This window comes from Amphiura filiformis, unplaced genomic scaffold, assembly GCF_039555335.1.
Source record: "Amphiura filiformis unplaced genomic scaffold, Afil_fr2py scaffold_65, whole genome shotgun sequence".
NCBI lineage: Eukaryota > Metazoa > Echinodermata > Ophiuroidea > Amphilepidida > Amphiuridae > Amphiura > Amphiura filiformis.
In genome coordinates this window covers 142,155-158,724 of record NW_027305529.1, presented here as the reverse complement: position 1 = coordinate 158,724, position 16,570 = coordinate 142,155, and the positions used below count along the sequence as shown (strand labels likewise).

Below are 16,570 nucleotides of genomic sequence, written 5' to 3'. Positions count from 1 at the left end.
TTCACCTGTCCTATAAAGATTATTGGGGGGGGCTGAGAGGTATTCCAGCCCCGCACCAAAATTATTGAGGGGGCTGAGCCCCTCAAGCCCCCCCCCCCGGTTCCTAAGCCTATGCATCCCGGCTATGCATGATAGCTCTGCACCTGCTTCTGCATGTAGCCTACTTGGGAATGGTATTTAAATGACACATGTGGCAAGTTGGTTGCGCAATTTAAACCGAAGGGATAGCTAAATTGCTTACTGACGTCAATATACACGACCCCTCCAAGAATCATATAAATACTGTATGACTGCCGGTGAATCGGTCCTTTCAATACGCGTGGCACATCCGGTAAGTAGTGGAACTGAGTGATCACATGGGTGGAAATAAAATCCATCTAATATCAGTCTAATTTCAGGGCATCTGTGACAAAATTTTACACTTTGTAAGAGTTTTATCCTTCTAAAACAGTTTTGTTGTGTTATTTTTGGTGTTTATCTATCGTAATGCCGTTAAATTTGTAAGTTATTTTTCATGTCCTGATGTTTCATCGTCGTAAGCAATATGGCAGCCTGCATTCGCATACATGTCACACATCAACTAAATGTATTTTTTTGTAGTCGAGGCTGCAATAAAATGAAAATGCAGTCGTTATTGCAGTAAATGGTAGTATCGTCTTACGTAATGTAACATCATTAAAATGTATCATACGTACTTGGGGTGATAATGACTGGTTTCAATACGCCGGCCAGTGTGCATGTGCGTGGCAAATTGCACCACAATGTAACAAAGCATTGCAATCGTGTCGGGGTGTGGCGACATACATTCATGCGGGCCGTGAAAATACCTGTAATTTTCAATAACTTTTTCATTACCATTATAATTAACCCGTCCCGTGATAATGTTTAGGCAGTCCTGACACTGTTTGTTTCATGGTTTGTTGACGTTTCATGGTTTGGTATTTTGGCGACCCTGACTTTTATTAGACCACCTTCACTATCATGACTAAATAATTTTATAAGGACTAAATTTTTACTTTTGCATCAACTTCCAAGGTTTAGTTTTGGATCAGGGTTAAACTTTTGCCAAACACTTGACTTTGGTGTTAAGGTTTTAAATGTATTGGAAGGAGGGCAGACATGCAGAGGTTCGATAAATGGGGGAAATGATCAAGATTATGGGGGGCCGGGGTGAATAACAAGGTCCAAGCAACTAATTGAAAACAACTTGTAAAAAATGGCTATTTCTCAATTGGAGTTACGTGTTTCGAAACATGGAAAATCAAAACACCAGAAAAGAAACAAACCATGAAATGTAGGTACAGGCTACCTTCAGGGTTCGATTTACTTTGAAGTATGTGCGTAGCAGTTTTTTAGCGAAAACCTTATTTTTGTGATGTTCTTAGAATCTTAATCTTATAATTACATTGTAAAAATTGCTATATGATACAAGCTGAAATTTATGTAGCAGGTTGTCCAAAATGGGGAGTATTTTGCTCTACATATACGACACAAGTTGAATTAACCCTGCCTACCTTAAATATTAATCGGCATCACTTCATGAAAAGATAAGATGAGTGGAAAGTAGCAGAGAATTTGAGAAATGAGGGAATTTCGCAGAAAAATAAATCACGTTTTTCAAGAAATAAATGAATAAATGCAAAATTGCGTCGCAAGCTAAATTTGATTGTCCTTTGGTTCACCTCAAGTTTGGTAGTGACTACATGCATTTCCCTGGCTGGTTGCAATACCAAATAGTACACATATGCATACAAGAACGGTTGTTGGCATGCTTGCGGCGCAACTGCCAAATTAATATCACAACCGTATAAAACTTGGAGTGAACCAATTTATAGAAAATGAAAACATTGAAAGAATAGCTACTTTGAAACCAGTCCAGTCCAGTGTAATATTTCGTGGCCAAACTGGAACACTGACACTGTCTGTGAACGCTAGTGGCTCCGCTATAAACACACGAATATATAGCGCGGTACAAAAGAAAGTGTACACATGCCTTACACTGTGAACACTCTTGGTACACTACATGGATGCAACACACATGTTGCAGTTTGGCCAAGAAATACTTACCGTATTCATTCCAATAACTTGTATAACAGGTCATTTTGGGTGGGCGCTTATTTTTTACATGGTTTACCTCATTTTTTCCTAACACTAGTAACAGGCGTTTATTAGAGATGAATTTACGTACGTTTTAAAAGGATGTTAATAGTAGCTTTCCTGATGCAGAAAATGTACTGCAAGTGTACACAGGAATTCTAATCCCCCAGCACATTAAAGCAGCTGTGTACTCTCCAGGGTTTGATTTAGAAAATAAAATTTACATGCACAACACTGATTTTTTTCCTCAAAATAGGCTGAATAACACAAAATTTTGCATGCACAGGCAAAATTCTACATGCACAGAGCCAAAGTTACATGCATTTGTGCATGTAAAACCCCTCTAAATCGAACACTGGTACTCTCAGACATGCATGTAGTAAAAGTACAATAACTTTGTAATTATTTATGCAAGACATATAAAAGTATACATTTTATAAAGGCAAGACATCAATGAATCTTAATATAAATATAGATTTGGTGTAAAAACAACAGTTTTGAAGAAAATCCCAAAAAAGTGAGTTTTTGGCAATATTTGTTCGGTACATCATAAAAAAAAACACTCTTTCCAAAATATTTTATTTTGTTTTTATCTCCATCTTGAGGCTCCATTCCAAAAACGGTTTTTTTAGTTTTTTGATATTGGCCTTATTTTTGGAGATATTGACAATAAGGCATCAAAATGAACTTTTTAAAATTCACAAACGCCTATTTGCACAAAATGATGTCTAAAATCGGAAATAGACAAAAATATGGGACCACCGTTTCTTGAGTCGATCATGCTTCATACGATGATCATATTTGCTTACCTATAGATGCTGTATTTATTGAGTTATAGTGTACCCAAATCGTCATTTTACCGAGAAAATGAACATTGAAATAATGGCCGTTGAAGTGTAAAGTGGTCATATTTTGCACTTGGATCGGAGCTCACAGGAGAATGCGGCATTTCTCGTTTTTCTACCTTACATTACATGAACATCGGGTTAATACACGGCCCCTTGAGAAGTTTGAGCGAAATCCATTCATAACTTGATATTTAAATCGGGGAAAGAACTTGAAAAAACCCACATTTTATCAGCTAAAACGGAGCCATTTGACCACTAGGTTTTTGTGAAATCAGTGCTTCCGTGGTGTTTCCATATTGATGCGCCGCGCATGCAGGTATGCGTAGCGTATTTGTGCGTTAACAAATTACGCGATGCGTTGTTGCGCGCGTGTACCCTGGCTGGTACAACAAAGATTTTCTTTCTTTTTCAATTTCAAACACGAGTTGAATAGTGAAATAAAATCCTTAAAATATTGCAGTTGGAGTTTACAAATCTGGATTTTCATTCCTTGTATTTATAAAAAACATAACAAAGTACAAACATATCAAAAAACTCAATTTCCCGAAAGCAACAATGTCTAGAGTACACAGCCGCGTTAATGGTACTAGTACCCTTTAGCAAATTGAAAATACCCTGGGTGGGCGCTTATTGGGGCATGGGCAGTTATTGGATGGAATACGGTAATTGGATTATAGGTCTGTTATCGACTGTCGTATTATCGTTGATATGACCCTAAATCCGACATGTCATAATAAATCGTCCTTTTTCGACACTTTCCGACGCATATCAAAAAGGGGAAAAATGAAATTTCCATGCAATTTTGTCCGAAAAAGCTTACCGTACGATCATGTTTTCATCTGAAAGTCAAAAATTACCTCCTGAAGTAGAACGAACCATGAAGTATGTTTACACCGGAAATCTATCAAATTTTTTCTTGTTTCAAGTTTCGACGCGTGTCGATTGTCATATTTTTCCCCTAACAAAATGTCGATAACAGGCCTAGCCCTAGTTCACACATTTCCGAACTTCATGAAAATTTTGCCACTTCAATATCCTGGGATCATCGTGCTATCGTTTCTCGATCTTGCACTGGCAGTTATGCGTGTGTCATTGCACAACAACACGTTCATACATGAACGCGTAATGAATTGTCTGTGCATCTTCAGTATGGATCATGACCGATGTCATCAATTTTCGTTTGAGTCAACAGTCATAGGTGAGTCAGTATTTTTTTTTTTCATTTTCTTTGCCTTGAGCCTTGATCCTGCTAGGATCGAAAGCTCAGATCATAAAACAATTTTTTAAATATTATAAGTAACACTATGATATACATACCAACAAATTTCTTTCCAGTAATAAAGATGCTATTATAATTTTCCTCTCACTAACTGCCAGTAATTGGGCTCATTTTTATCCACAATTTTAACAACTCTTTTCTTCAAATTGATTTGTAGGTCATCTCCAACCACCCACACAGTGCACCACATTTGCTCAGGACTACATACTAGATTGCTGGAGTATGGTCAGAAATTCACAACTAAGTGCAAGAATCCTTTTGGATTCTCCCAGTGGAAATTTCCAAGAAGCCATGGATTCTCGCCATATAACTTTACATGATAAACTGCAATATTTACGAGAATCCATTTAGATTCTTGCAATTTTGTTGACGAGAATCTTTGCGAGAATGGATTCTCGCCAAATGTCTGACCCTGTAACAAGCTGAAGGAGAAGAATTGGATCCACATTTTTGTTGCAGCAAGAACTTCAGTTCTTGAAGTGTGTTGCTGCCATCATTGTCCCATTCAAGGCTATGTGTGTTGAATCCTTGTCGATTCTGGAGTTCAGAACATTGCCATTAAAAATAACTGCAAATTTCTCCAAGTAAATCCAATGCTGAACCAACGTTTGTTTCAAGTTAATTAAAAGATTGCAAGTTTATGATCCAGTTTATAATATTCTATTGCGTAAAACAGAGATTACAAAGTCTGTGTTTCACTGTAAAGGAAGAAATAAAATAAAAACATACTTTTCTAAATGTTGTACTGTGTTTAGTCGTGTGTTCAATAGATTTTTTGAGCGACATGCTCCATTAAAATTATTGCCATTACGTTATTTCTTGAATGCTTCAATTACATGCTTCCTTTGTGTATATCTTTCACTTTCAATGCTTTTGCTTTATTAAATGTAGAGACCGAAATTCTCCATTTTTTAAATGTTAAAAGTCCTGAAACTGCAAATATATGACCCTTAAAGGCAAGTAATGATTAAGTTTGAAGTTTATTTAGGAAATATTTAATATCTGCATTCTGTTGAATGTTCATTGGAAATGAACCAATGTTGGAAAAGTCTATTTTCTGTTTTCACTAAGTGGAATTCCGTGAAATTTCTCTGTTCGGAAAACTGAGAACTTCGGGCTCTAAATACTTGAAATCGTTGCTTTTGCTTTGCAACATTATATTTGCTGTGAGATGCATGCGTGTGTTCCTGCATGTTTGTAACCCACGCTGATGAAAGACTTAGAGATGTTGTTGCTGTTGATGTTTGCTGCACAGTTTGCTGTTGATGCACATTTGGGAAAATGCATCCAATAATCAAGGTGAGAACAGAATTTCATAGTGTCTATTGTAAAATAATTGTAGGTTTTGGAATCCCTTAATCTCTGATGGGGATGTATCATGTGGGAACGTTTTGTCAACATCGGATGAAAGGATGCTTGTACTGTGGCATTTGGTTTTGCTCGTCTTGCCACACATTCAGTTCACCAACAAGCTGTACATGTATACCCTGTGTATACCCATGCACTTGTACACATTTTGCTACACCATACAGAATTGCAGATGATGCTGAAACCAATTTAAGCTGCTTGGCTTTCATGCTATCATATTATGTAGTTCATTTTAGACTTTGCATTTTAAATATTAATGTAGTTCCGATTTTGAACTGAATTTGTGCTTATTATTATTAATGCTTATTTAAGGCATATTCAGTGATCCCAGTGAAGGTGTTAAAATTATCATGGTTTATAATTGCCTAAAATTGTAGGATAAGCAGTATTGACAAAGTTGAGCCCCATTCAAATTCATTTAGTATTGACAGATTCATTTTAGTATCTCATTTTGTCTTAAATACATGATTTTGCCCCCCCCCCCCAGCAAGCTGTTAGCTCATGGCACTAACCAAAATGTGAATTTTAATGATTTTTACGATCCTTCGGAGGAGCCAGTCACTGAATGGGCCTTAAAATCTGCTTTGATATATGTTATACACACTAGTGTAGTAGTGTAGTACCCATTTATTTTTGGTTATACAGACTAGTGTAGTACCCGGTTTTTATTTTTAATCCTATACATTTGCCTGTTCATAGTTTGAGTGTTGAAGCATGCATCCGTCTGTTAAAATATGGACATGTTAATGCACACATTCTGCTCACATTTTTTTAACCACAAGGATATTATAGATTAGTCATGTAAAAATAAGGGAGGGTGAGGAAAATGGCTTGACATTAAATAAATAGCTAAAGCGGTTTTAGTTGGGGGGGGGGTATTTAAGTTAGCCATGCAAGCGGATATAGTAAATTGATTTCACAAATTGTAGGCCCTTGTGTAAGTGTTAACCAAGACGTCGCATTTATGTGGAAATGTTAACCGCATGAAATGAGATATGTCGGCGTGTCTAAAGTAAAATATTATTGGATTTATTTGGATATATTGCAAGCCTTACTTGCAATGTGGTGTTGAATTGCCCTTTCAGTAACAACATTGGCATTCATGATCAAAAGTTCTGGTTGTAACTTGTAATGGGAATACCTTGATTTTGGCAATTTGGGGGAAAATTGCCCTTGGCTCTCATTTATTTTGAGCCCTGTTCAGTTGTACTGCCTGTAGAATAGTTGACCTGATGATTTGAAAACCAATAAATGACATTTTTTTATATTTTCAGCCTAATACCGTGACACTAAATCGTAAGTGCTCATTGCAACCACTTCCACTCCAAAATGGGTAAGGAAAAAGTGCATATCAACATTGTCGTCATTGGCCATGTCGACTCTGGCAAATCCACAACAACTGGACATCTGATCTACAAGTGTGGTGGCATCGACAAGCGTGCCATTGAGAAGTTTGAGAAAGAAGCTGCTGAGGTGAGTTTCACAGAATAAAATGCTAAATACAGAAATGATTTCAATAAAATAAATTGGAAAGAAATCAAGCGTGGAAGAGAAACAGGTTTTTTTGGGGGCGGGGAGTTCGTGCAGTCTAATTGGTTCTTGGCCATGCAATATGACACGTTATAACACAGTTCAGTGTGTGCATGTCAACGCAGTACTCGGTGCTATTTGAACCAATCTGAGGTGCATAGCAACAACAGGACTGATCAAGTCCTAGGAAATTCCTTGTAAAATAAAGCCTTAACTCGCGATGCCAAAATATTTTTGCGAGCTAAATCTGTTTACAACTCTCATACTCCGTGAAAGTGTCTAATTGAAATCAAATTTGGTCCTATAAAACCGAAAGTTGTTTCCTATTCATTATAACATTAACAAATGTCAATTATAATTAAGTGATAACATCATAACAAGTGTCAATTATAATTTTAAAAGAAGAGTGGAATGTAAGATTTAGATATTCTTTAGTACTGACTTAATTTGTGCGCGAATATTTTGGCCAAAAAGTGAGTTGAGGCTTGCTGGTTCTCAACCCTTGTCATGTTTGTGGGGAAGGGTTTTTTTCACCTGTAATGGGGGAAGTTTCTTAAAAGAACTTCCCAGCCCATCCCCTGGAAGTCACATGATGCACCGTGCATCTGACATCCCTAAGTGAAACATTTTGTAATTGTGAGCTGCAAATATTTGTATTCATCCTATCCATGAAATTATCAATTAAACCATTTAAAAAAAAAATTTTGTTTACAGATGGGCAAAGGTTCTTTCAAGTATGCCTGGGTGTTGGACAAACTGAAGGCTGAGCGTGAACGTGGTATCACCATTGATATTGCCTTGTGGAAATTTGAGAAACGAAAAATACTACGTCACTGTCATTGATGCCCCAGGCCATCGTGATTTTATCAAGAACATGATCACTGGTACATCACAGGTAAGCTAGTATGTTTTCAGTTGTTTGCAGATAGCTATTTGCACATTTAAAACATGGAAGGAAGTCTGAGGACAGTACAAGTGCTTTTTTCAAACCATAAACTTCAGAAAATTCCCTTGCACTCGACTAAAGCAAAGCCAAGGGCATCGGGACATTTAAGAATTTTGTAGTGCTTTTACATTGCTGTATACATTAGACTGACGAGACTTAATTAATACCCTAGGCACTTGGGCGTTACTATGAAATGAAAAGTTACAAATGTGAATAAAATGCACTCAAAAAATTCTGTCTAGGACATTAGTAGACATGCAACATTATAGTTAGGCTTAGAGAGAAAACGCAATCTCGCTTTTCTCGCCGTGAATCTCGCTTTTTAGTGCTTTTATCGCTTTTAAAAGATTCATTTCTACCACGAAAATCTATTTCTGTGGCGTACGGTTGCAGAATTCGACAACCATTGCAACTAAAAAAGCTTAAGTTTGACCTGATTTTCCAGCCTGAATGTACAAAAACAGTCACATTTTCTGGCACATTCAAGCAACAACACAAGTAATATTCTTTATTTACTACTCAAACCTTGCAGTATATTGACCTTTTAAGCCGATTTATGAGGACAAAATTTGTGTATTTTTGATAGTCCGGTCGGCAATTTCCATGCTTTGTTTTGGTATCACTCAGGGGTATGGAGTCAATGAAATCCTGCCCTCACTCAATTTTTTTACCTTTTTCCGATTTTCGCCAATTTTAGGGCATAAATCTCGCTTTTTTCTCGCATTTTGAAGTTGCCATCTCGCATTTTTTTCTCTAAGCCTAATTATAGTACTGATCAAAGTGTTATCTGATCTGCCATCAGAAAGTCTCATGCACTTTGGTTAAAAATTATGCTGACATAGGCATATTCTAGGGACTAATTTGAAAAAAGCACTTTATGTTCATGTACCGGTAATATCATTTTCTACCGTACCTGGCCACGCGTTTTGAACTCGCCACCCAAAAATGGTGGTGTTGTTACGCTTTTCCAAATCGAGACTCGTTCAAATTGTTATATCTCTGCTTAAACAAAAGGTATTGAAGTGTGTTTGGTGTCATGTTGTAGCTAAATGTGTGCCCTAAAAGACCTCCAAAGGAGAATTGTTTATCAGCTAAGATAGTGGAGTTAGAGTTGTTTGAGTTCAGAATGACCGAGGTGGGGGATGAGGCGGTGGCGGATGAGGCGGTGGCGGTATGTGCAAAGTCTATGGGAAATAAAGATTTTTGTGTGTGCGTTGAATCAACTGATCATATCTTTGCATCCATATGGGCTACAGACATGGTTAAGAGCTCTTTTGAAAGATTATTTATTCTGCTAATTGTTTTTAATCATTTTGAACTCTTTATGATTGGTTAAGTCTATGAAATGCAAACTTTTATGTGCAAAACTACCTGTTTTCATATTAAACACTATAGTAAGCAATGCAGATGTCTTCAAAATCTAAAAGTTGCCCTAAATTTTTAATTACTTATCCTATCATAGTCAAAGTTTACATTTTCTGAGAGGAAATTTGATGAGGAATCTAAATATGGACTTACTTTTTTTGTATGGGCTAGGGGTAAAATGTTTCAGTTCAAAATATGTTGAATTGTAAAAAATTTGAACATATTTTGGGACACCCTGTATTCGAGATTACCAAACAGCTGTGATTTTTTTTTTCTTCCAAAATCAGTGGGCTCCTCTAACCTCTAACCAAATCAATGTTGTTTACTTTCAGTTTATAACTGCAAGTTAGTAATAAGCAATGCATTAAGTGACCCATTTTTATTTGGATTTTTTTTATTCCACCCTGTATAACTTCAAGGTCACCCTGTACAATGAGTTGAAATGTGTATATTTAAATTGCTTTTGCATTCAGCTTAAAAAAATGTATACTTTTGCTAGTTTAGGGTTGATAGTTGTGGAGATATTCTAATTTGAAACTTGATTGGTGTAAAAATTCATAATATTTGTGATGTAACGCTAAGGGTGGCGAGTTCAAAACACGTGGCCACCTATTAAACGCTGGTGGTGTGACGTTTCGAAAGAGGGTTAATTAGAGGCAAGCTAACTTTGGATCACTGATTTCCAGGTTTGCGATGTCATTTTCGGCAATTAATGAGCGTATGCGGACCGTGGTAAGCTTCAGGCATGAGAATTTGCCTGCTTTTGTAGGATTTCCTGCTTTTTAGTGGTCTAAATTTCCGTGCAGTTTTCAATTTCGGCCAGTTTTTGACCTTTTTAGCCTCATTTCGCAGGCTTTTTCAAAATTTTCAGGTTTTTCCATGGTTGATCATTCACATGCCTGAAGCTTTCACAAATAGAATGGAAATTTCGGTATTTTGTAAACATTTTGGTTGAATAAATAAATGATAGGGTGATAAATTGACTATTTTTCATTTTTCTCAAAAAATAATAACTTTTACCAGTGTAGTTATTTTGTGAGAGAAATGCGAAATTAGTCATAAAATTTATCAGGGGGTGAAGTAAGTGATGCCATTTTACCCCTGAATACTTGGAATTGATTTAATTTATAAAAACTTATATACAATATTTACAGGCTGACTGTGCTGTGCTGATCGTTGCTGGTGGTACAGGTGAATTTGAAGCTGGCATCTCCAAGAACGGCCAAACCAGGGAACATGCCCTCCTTGCCTTCACTCTGGGTGTGAAACAACTTATTGTTGCAGTCAACAAGATGGACAGCACTCAACCACCTTACTCTGAGGTATGTTGTTCACTGAAAGCAACGGACTGTAGTCTGTACAGTTAACTCTTTTGCCAAAATCAATAGATGACAAATCCTGATGTGTTATATACCCTACCAGGCTACCACAAGTCTGTGGAAGGCTCGATGTCCAATAATTCAAAAATCCATGTTTTTCGATCGAAAGTTTATTGTTAAAGATCTTGGTTTTTTTTCATTGAAAAGCCTGATTTATCGATAAAGATTCTAAAAACTTTCCAATTGAAAAGTTTGGATTGTACTTTGAAAAACCAAAACTTCAATTGAAAATCTTGTCTGCAAAAACTGAAATTTTTGAAGTATTGGAATATTGAGCCTTCCATGCAAGTCCCCCAAAGCAACCTGGAGGTACTGACACTGATCAATGTTAAATCTTTATGTAACTGCCTAACATTCGATTTATACTATGTATGTGCCACTGATTACTCAATCTGATCTTACCGGGAAATTGGTAAGCAATTGAAGTCCCCAATGGAAATATAAACTTAAAAATTCCAAGTTGCGTTGATTTGCAGATTGCAAAAGAAATAACCATATTTTCTCATTTGCACTTTGTGGGCTTAAACTATAATACAGGGATGTGAGAGTTCCTCTTTGCAGCCGATTTTGTTGCCCAAATTTGTATGTTTTTTATTTTCGGCCCATATTTAACAATTTTGCCCCGGTTTTAAACAGTTTTTTAGCTTTTTTGAACAAATTTCCTCTATATTGGTCTGTGGCCTCTCACCATACGTCTTCAGTTAATGGATTGCTAATTCTATTTTGTATGAAATGCCATTTTCAAAAATAAATCAACTTAAGTTTGTTCAGTTTATATAAGGCGGAAAAAGTAAGACTCGTAACACTGTCTATTGATATAGAATGGCATGCACGCTGTTGGGCGCAGTGCTGACGCGTAAATTAGCCCCTTAGGCTGTGCACATTACAGGATGTTTCATAACAGCATTTTCAATATTATGTTTTGCAGTCGAGGTTTGATGAGATTGTGAAGGAAGTATCTGCTTACATTAAGAAGATTGGTTACAATCCCAAGGCAGTACCATTTGTGCCCATTTCTGGTTGGCATGGTGACAACATGTTGGAGGATTCACCCAACATGAAGTGGTTCAAGGGATGGAACAAAGAAACCAAAGAAGGGGGAAAGGCATCTGGCAAGACACTTTTCCACGCGCTGGATGCAATCAACGCTCCAACAAGACCTACTGATAAAGCCCTCCGTCTGCCTCTCCAGGATGTATACAAAATTGGTGGTAAGTACAATAATTGTATAATGTTATGTGTGGGTCTTCTCACCTGGCCGGTATTATGCACTTTTGGAAAGGATTCTTGTAACAGTAAAACATCAATAGCCGGAATGTATGTGATGCAATCAAGCAAAATCAGTCGGTTTCTTTGGAACTGGTTGTTCAATTTCAACGAGGGTTTCTGCAAAATGTAGCTGTGTAAATGGTTTTTACTATTCTATAAGAAATTGAAAATTAAATATTTCGGAGTGCCGACTGATTTGATCGCATCACATATATGTCGCATTGTGGAATTGATTCAGACTGGCAACAGTTGACAGAGGCCACCCAAAAATTAGATCGTTTGAAGCACTGTTTGACCAAGGTTTGCCTACTTGATGCATCATACACTTTGTTTTTCAAAGCGACTCAATCAAGGTATCTCAAAAAATTTGACTGCAAGAATCAAAATGGATTTGTGCACACCGTCAGATATTTGGCCGAGATAAAGATTGTGATTCTACCTTAGAAAGGGCAGATTATCAATTACAATTAAATTGAGCACAAAAACTTACTTTAAAGTCATAATGTACGATCTTATAATATGAATTTAGTTAATTTTTTTCAAACCTGATTTTTTGGCATATTTGTAATGTTTACACATGTCACAACTTGCACCTAAATGGAATCAGCCAAATTTGTTGTGTTTGTAGGTAAACAGAGCAAAGTTCGACATAAAGTCATAATTAAAAATTATGACTTTATGTCCGCCCATAGAACTGTGTGTTAAACGGCCAAAATAACAAGCAGTGTTTCTTTCATGTTACCTCGTTATTTCAGCTCAAAATGGACAGAAACCATTCCCGATCATTATTACTAGTATTATTTCAGCATTTTGAGTATATAATGACAAATTTAAAATTTGAAGAAAATCGTACATTAAGCCTTTAAGTAACATTTTCTTCCTCTTTGTATCAGGTATTGGAACTGTCCCTGTTGGTCGTGTGGAGACTGGCATCATTAAAGCAGGCATGGTGGTGACCTTTGCTCCTGCTGGAATTACCACTGAGGTGAAATCTGTAGAAATGCACCACGAAGCCCTTACGGAAGCTTTGCCTGGAGACAATGTTGGATTCAATGTCAAGAACGTGTCGGTGAAAGACATCAAGCGTGGAATGGTTGCTGGAGACTCCAAGCATGATCCACCCAAGGAAGCCAAGACATTTGTTGCCCAGGTAAGTTAACCTCAAAAACCTATAGTTGATTGATTTTTAGTGCCTCAAAAACCTATAGTTGATTGATTTTTAGTGCCTAACTTAAAAACCCAGCAAGGTATTGAGATAGGTTACGTATGTCTAGTTTACTAAAAAAGGTCTTAGCAGAAGATTTTTATGCAAGAATGTTAATGAGGTACAAATTTTCCACTTTTTGAACCAAAATAAAACTTTTCCGCCCTTGTGTGTGAAAGCCCGTTTTATATTTTAAAATTTTAAACATGTAACACGATATGCTCGCAATTCATGGTGCTGATTGGTGCACGACCTTAGGCCACAATTTCTCATTTTTGCTAGCATTAAAATAACAGGCTAAATTTTGTGTATGCGCATTTGTCCCTATCAAAGTCATGCAAGTAGTGGATAAATTAGCAGGGCAATTTGGAGGGTTTTTTTTTCCCCCCTTGGCTCAGTGGCACTGATAGGCGACTGGGGTTCCGTGTTCTTTTTACCTCCCAGGTTGCTTAAAGTCATTTTGGGTGGGTGCTTATTTTTTATATTGTTTACATAATTACATAATGTAGAAAATGCCCCAGAATATAGAGTGTGTAGATGGATCCTGCACATAGTGATAGAGGATCGTGTGTAGTTAAGTCGATGGGTGGGCGCTTACAGGGGCATGGGCGGTTAATAGAATGAATACGGTAAATGTGGAATCCTGAAGAAAACATTGAAGCTTTGTCTAAATATCTGTTGCCATTTTGTTTTGTTGCAGGTCATTATTCTGAACCACCCGGGACAGATTCATGCTGGATATGCGCCAGTACTGGATTGCCATACTGCTCACATTGCTTGCAAGTTTGCTGAGCTGAAGGAGAAGATAGATCGTCGTAGCGGCAAGAAGCTTGAAGACAACCCAAAGTTTGTGAAATCTGGTGATGCAGCTATGATAGAGTTGATTCCGTCAAAGCCTATGTGTGTCGAGTCCTTTGCAGACTACGCTCCTCTTGGTCGTTTTGCTGTCCGTGACATGAAGCAGACCGTAGCTGTTGGTGTCATCAAATCTGTTGAAAAAACGGAGAAGGCTCAAAAGATCACCAAGAGTGCAGCAAAGGCTGCAGGCAAAAGAAGTGATGGCGAGCCACGCCCTGCAACATCATTACATCATCTCATTTTGGCCAAAAATATTAGGTGTTTTTAATCAAATTAGGTCTTCAAAAGTTAAGTCTTCTAAGTGGTCAATGTCAAAGTTGACCTTCCATGGTCGTTTCGGTCCGGTCTCTCGCTATGAGAACACATGGTATGATTGGTATCACATTAGTAGTTGTCACAGAAAGTTTCTCAGGAGAAAAAAAGGTTTAAAGTAAAATGCCTTGAGTGCCGAATACAAAGTAAAGGCCAAGGTTCAATGACCAACAAACATAAATCAAATTTAACAAGTAACCCAAATATTTAGAAGAGAGACAAACTGATCAAAGGAAAATTTTCTAGCTCTTTAAATTAGGCAACTAAAGACGCTTATTAAAGCCACCTGTGCATGTTGCAGTCAACATTAATAATGGGATCGTGTTTATCAAATACAACCGAACTGAAATCAACTCATCAGTAAGTACTGTTTAAAGTGGAAATATTCGCGGTACATAATTTTTGTGCGCAACACGGCTAGTCCGAAAATAAAATATGTTCTTTTGATGTATAGGTCTATGTGAGAACACTCCAAATTATGAAATTTAAAAACCAGCAATGTAGTTCAAAATCATCAAAGCGCATGAAAATTAAACACACAAAAATTACCACTTTTGCAGCAAGTTATTCACTGGGCTGCATTGTTGCTGTTCAGGGAGTGGAGAGAAGTAACAATGTAATGTTGCAGGAGAGAAGAATTGGGTCTTGGGGACTTTGTTCTCTGGACTACTGATGTATAATAATGTCTGCTAAACTGGTAAAAAGGAAATGGAAGTTTCTCACTAACAAAGGTGTTCAATACAAAAACCATGAGAATTAAATAAACAATGCTCGACATTACAGGATTACTGGGCAGATGTGCTTATTTTTATTTTTTTGCTGAAAGCAAGTTTGTGGAGTAACTTTTATTTATTTTGATAAATAGAAGGCAGTCCATTAATAAAAGGAAATGTATTAATTGTTGTACTACAAACTGTTACTGCAGGCTAATGTAAAATAAATATTTAAAAAATGTGAAAGGTAAAAAACATTTTGTACAATTGTAAGTGGTGTCAAAATTATTTTTGCGCTTAATTCAAAATAATGGGAAAAGCTATTTAAAGCATGGCTTACAACAGATAATACCAAGACGGTGCAAGCAAGACCAAGCCTTTCATAGGAATTGAAACCTGCCGCCAGCTGGAGTAAAATTTGATGAAGTTACTAGACCCAGAACCAATGTATTAACCAGGCACTCAGGGATTTTTACCTCATGGTTGCGCAGTTTTGGCTTCTGGTGTATCCAAGATTTTACACTACAAACTAAGACCAGGAGCCATCTTTGGGACCAGGAGCTCATTTTGGCTCCTCCTTGGGCAATTTTTGGGCTTGAAAAAATCAGAAGTCTTGATCCAGCATAACACGACTAAAAGAATATGGGGATATTATTGAGCCCCTTTGACGTGAGCGACACTTGATGGACGGGCAGTTCTAAAAGTGGGAATGCTATTCTGGTCTCTTCCAGGGGTATCTATTCCAGAAAGTCAAAAATATTCCCTCGCGTTACCAGGTGGTTGCCACATCCTTCCCCCAGATTCTTTGTAAAGTCAAGTCCTCACCAGGAGCTAAATCGCTCTTGCAAATGGGACTAGAGAGGAGCAATTGCTTTCGCTCCTCAAAAGGCGGGGTTTATGCACCAAAAGTTGTGACCCCATTGTTAAACAAGTTTAAATCTGGAAAAATAATTTGGGTATTGCTTAAAACAACGATCCATGTGGTTGACCCGAGTGTGGGGAAGCATACATTTAAAAATCTATGAGGGAGAAAATCTCTGACCAATTCCCATTTGGTCCAAATCCTACTTTGTCCAGATCCAGCAAGTCCAATCTCACTTAGTCCATGTCCCACTCGGGTCATTCCCACTGGGTCCATGTCCCACAAGGTGGATGTTTTGCACACTTTAAATGCGGACTTGCAAACTTTGATGTACCATAACTACGAAATGCAAATCTAATTTTTTTCCATTGGAAATCTATTCCACCCCAATGTGAACCAAAGTGTAATAAGTTCAAGAACTGTTAAGGTTATTAATTATTTTAAACTGTTGTGATTAGGTAGTTCACAGTATCTTACGAATGGTAGTGAGCTTTGGCAAAAACTGCATTGCTCAATTCATAGCGAGCATGTAGAAGAATT

The 16,570-nt window shown here is 37.2% G+C and overlaps 1 protein-coding gene across 1 annotated transcript; it reads left to right on the top strand.

Moving 5' to 3' along the window:
* Window positions 1–232: 232 nt before the first annotated feature.
* Window positions 233–15,240, top strand: LOC140144597 (elongation factor 1-alpha-like). Its single transcript, XM_072166413.1, is given in 8 exon segments — window positions 233–331; window positions 6,867–7,065; window positions 7,837–7,935; window positions 7,937–8,017; window positions 10,588–10,755; window positions 11,741–12,023; window positions 12,975–13,231; window positions 13,986–15,240. Coding segments are annotated over 7 exon segments (1,458 nt in total). The 5' UTR covers window positions 233–331; window positions 6,867–6,921; the 3' UTR covers window positions 14,412–15,240.
* Window positions 15,241–16,570: the final 1,330 nt, after the last annotated feature.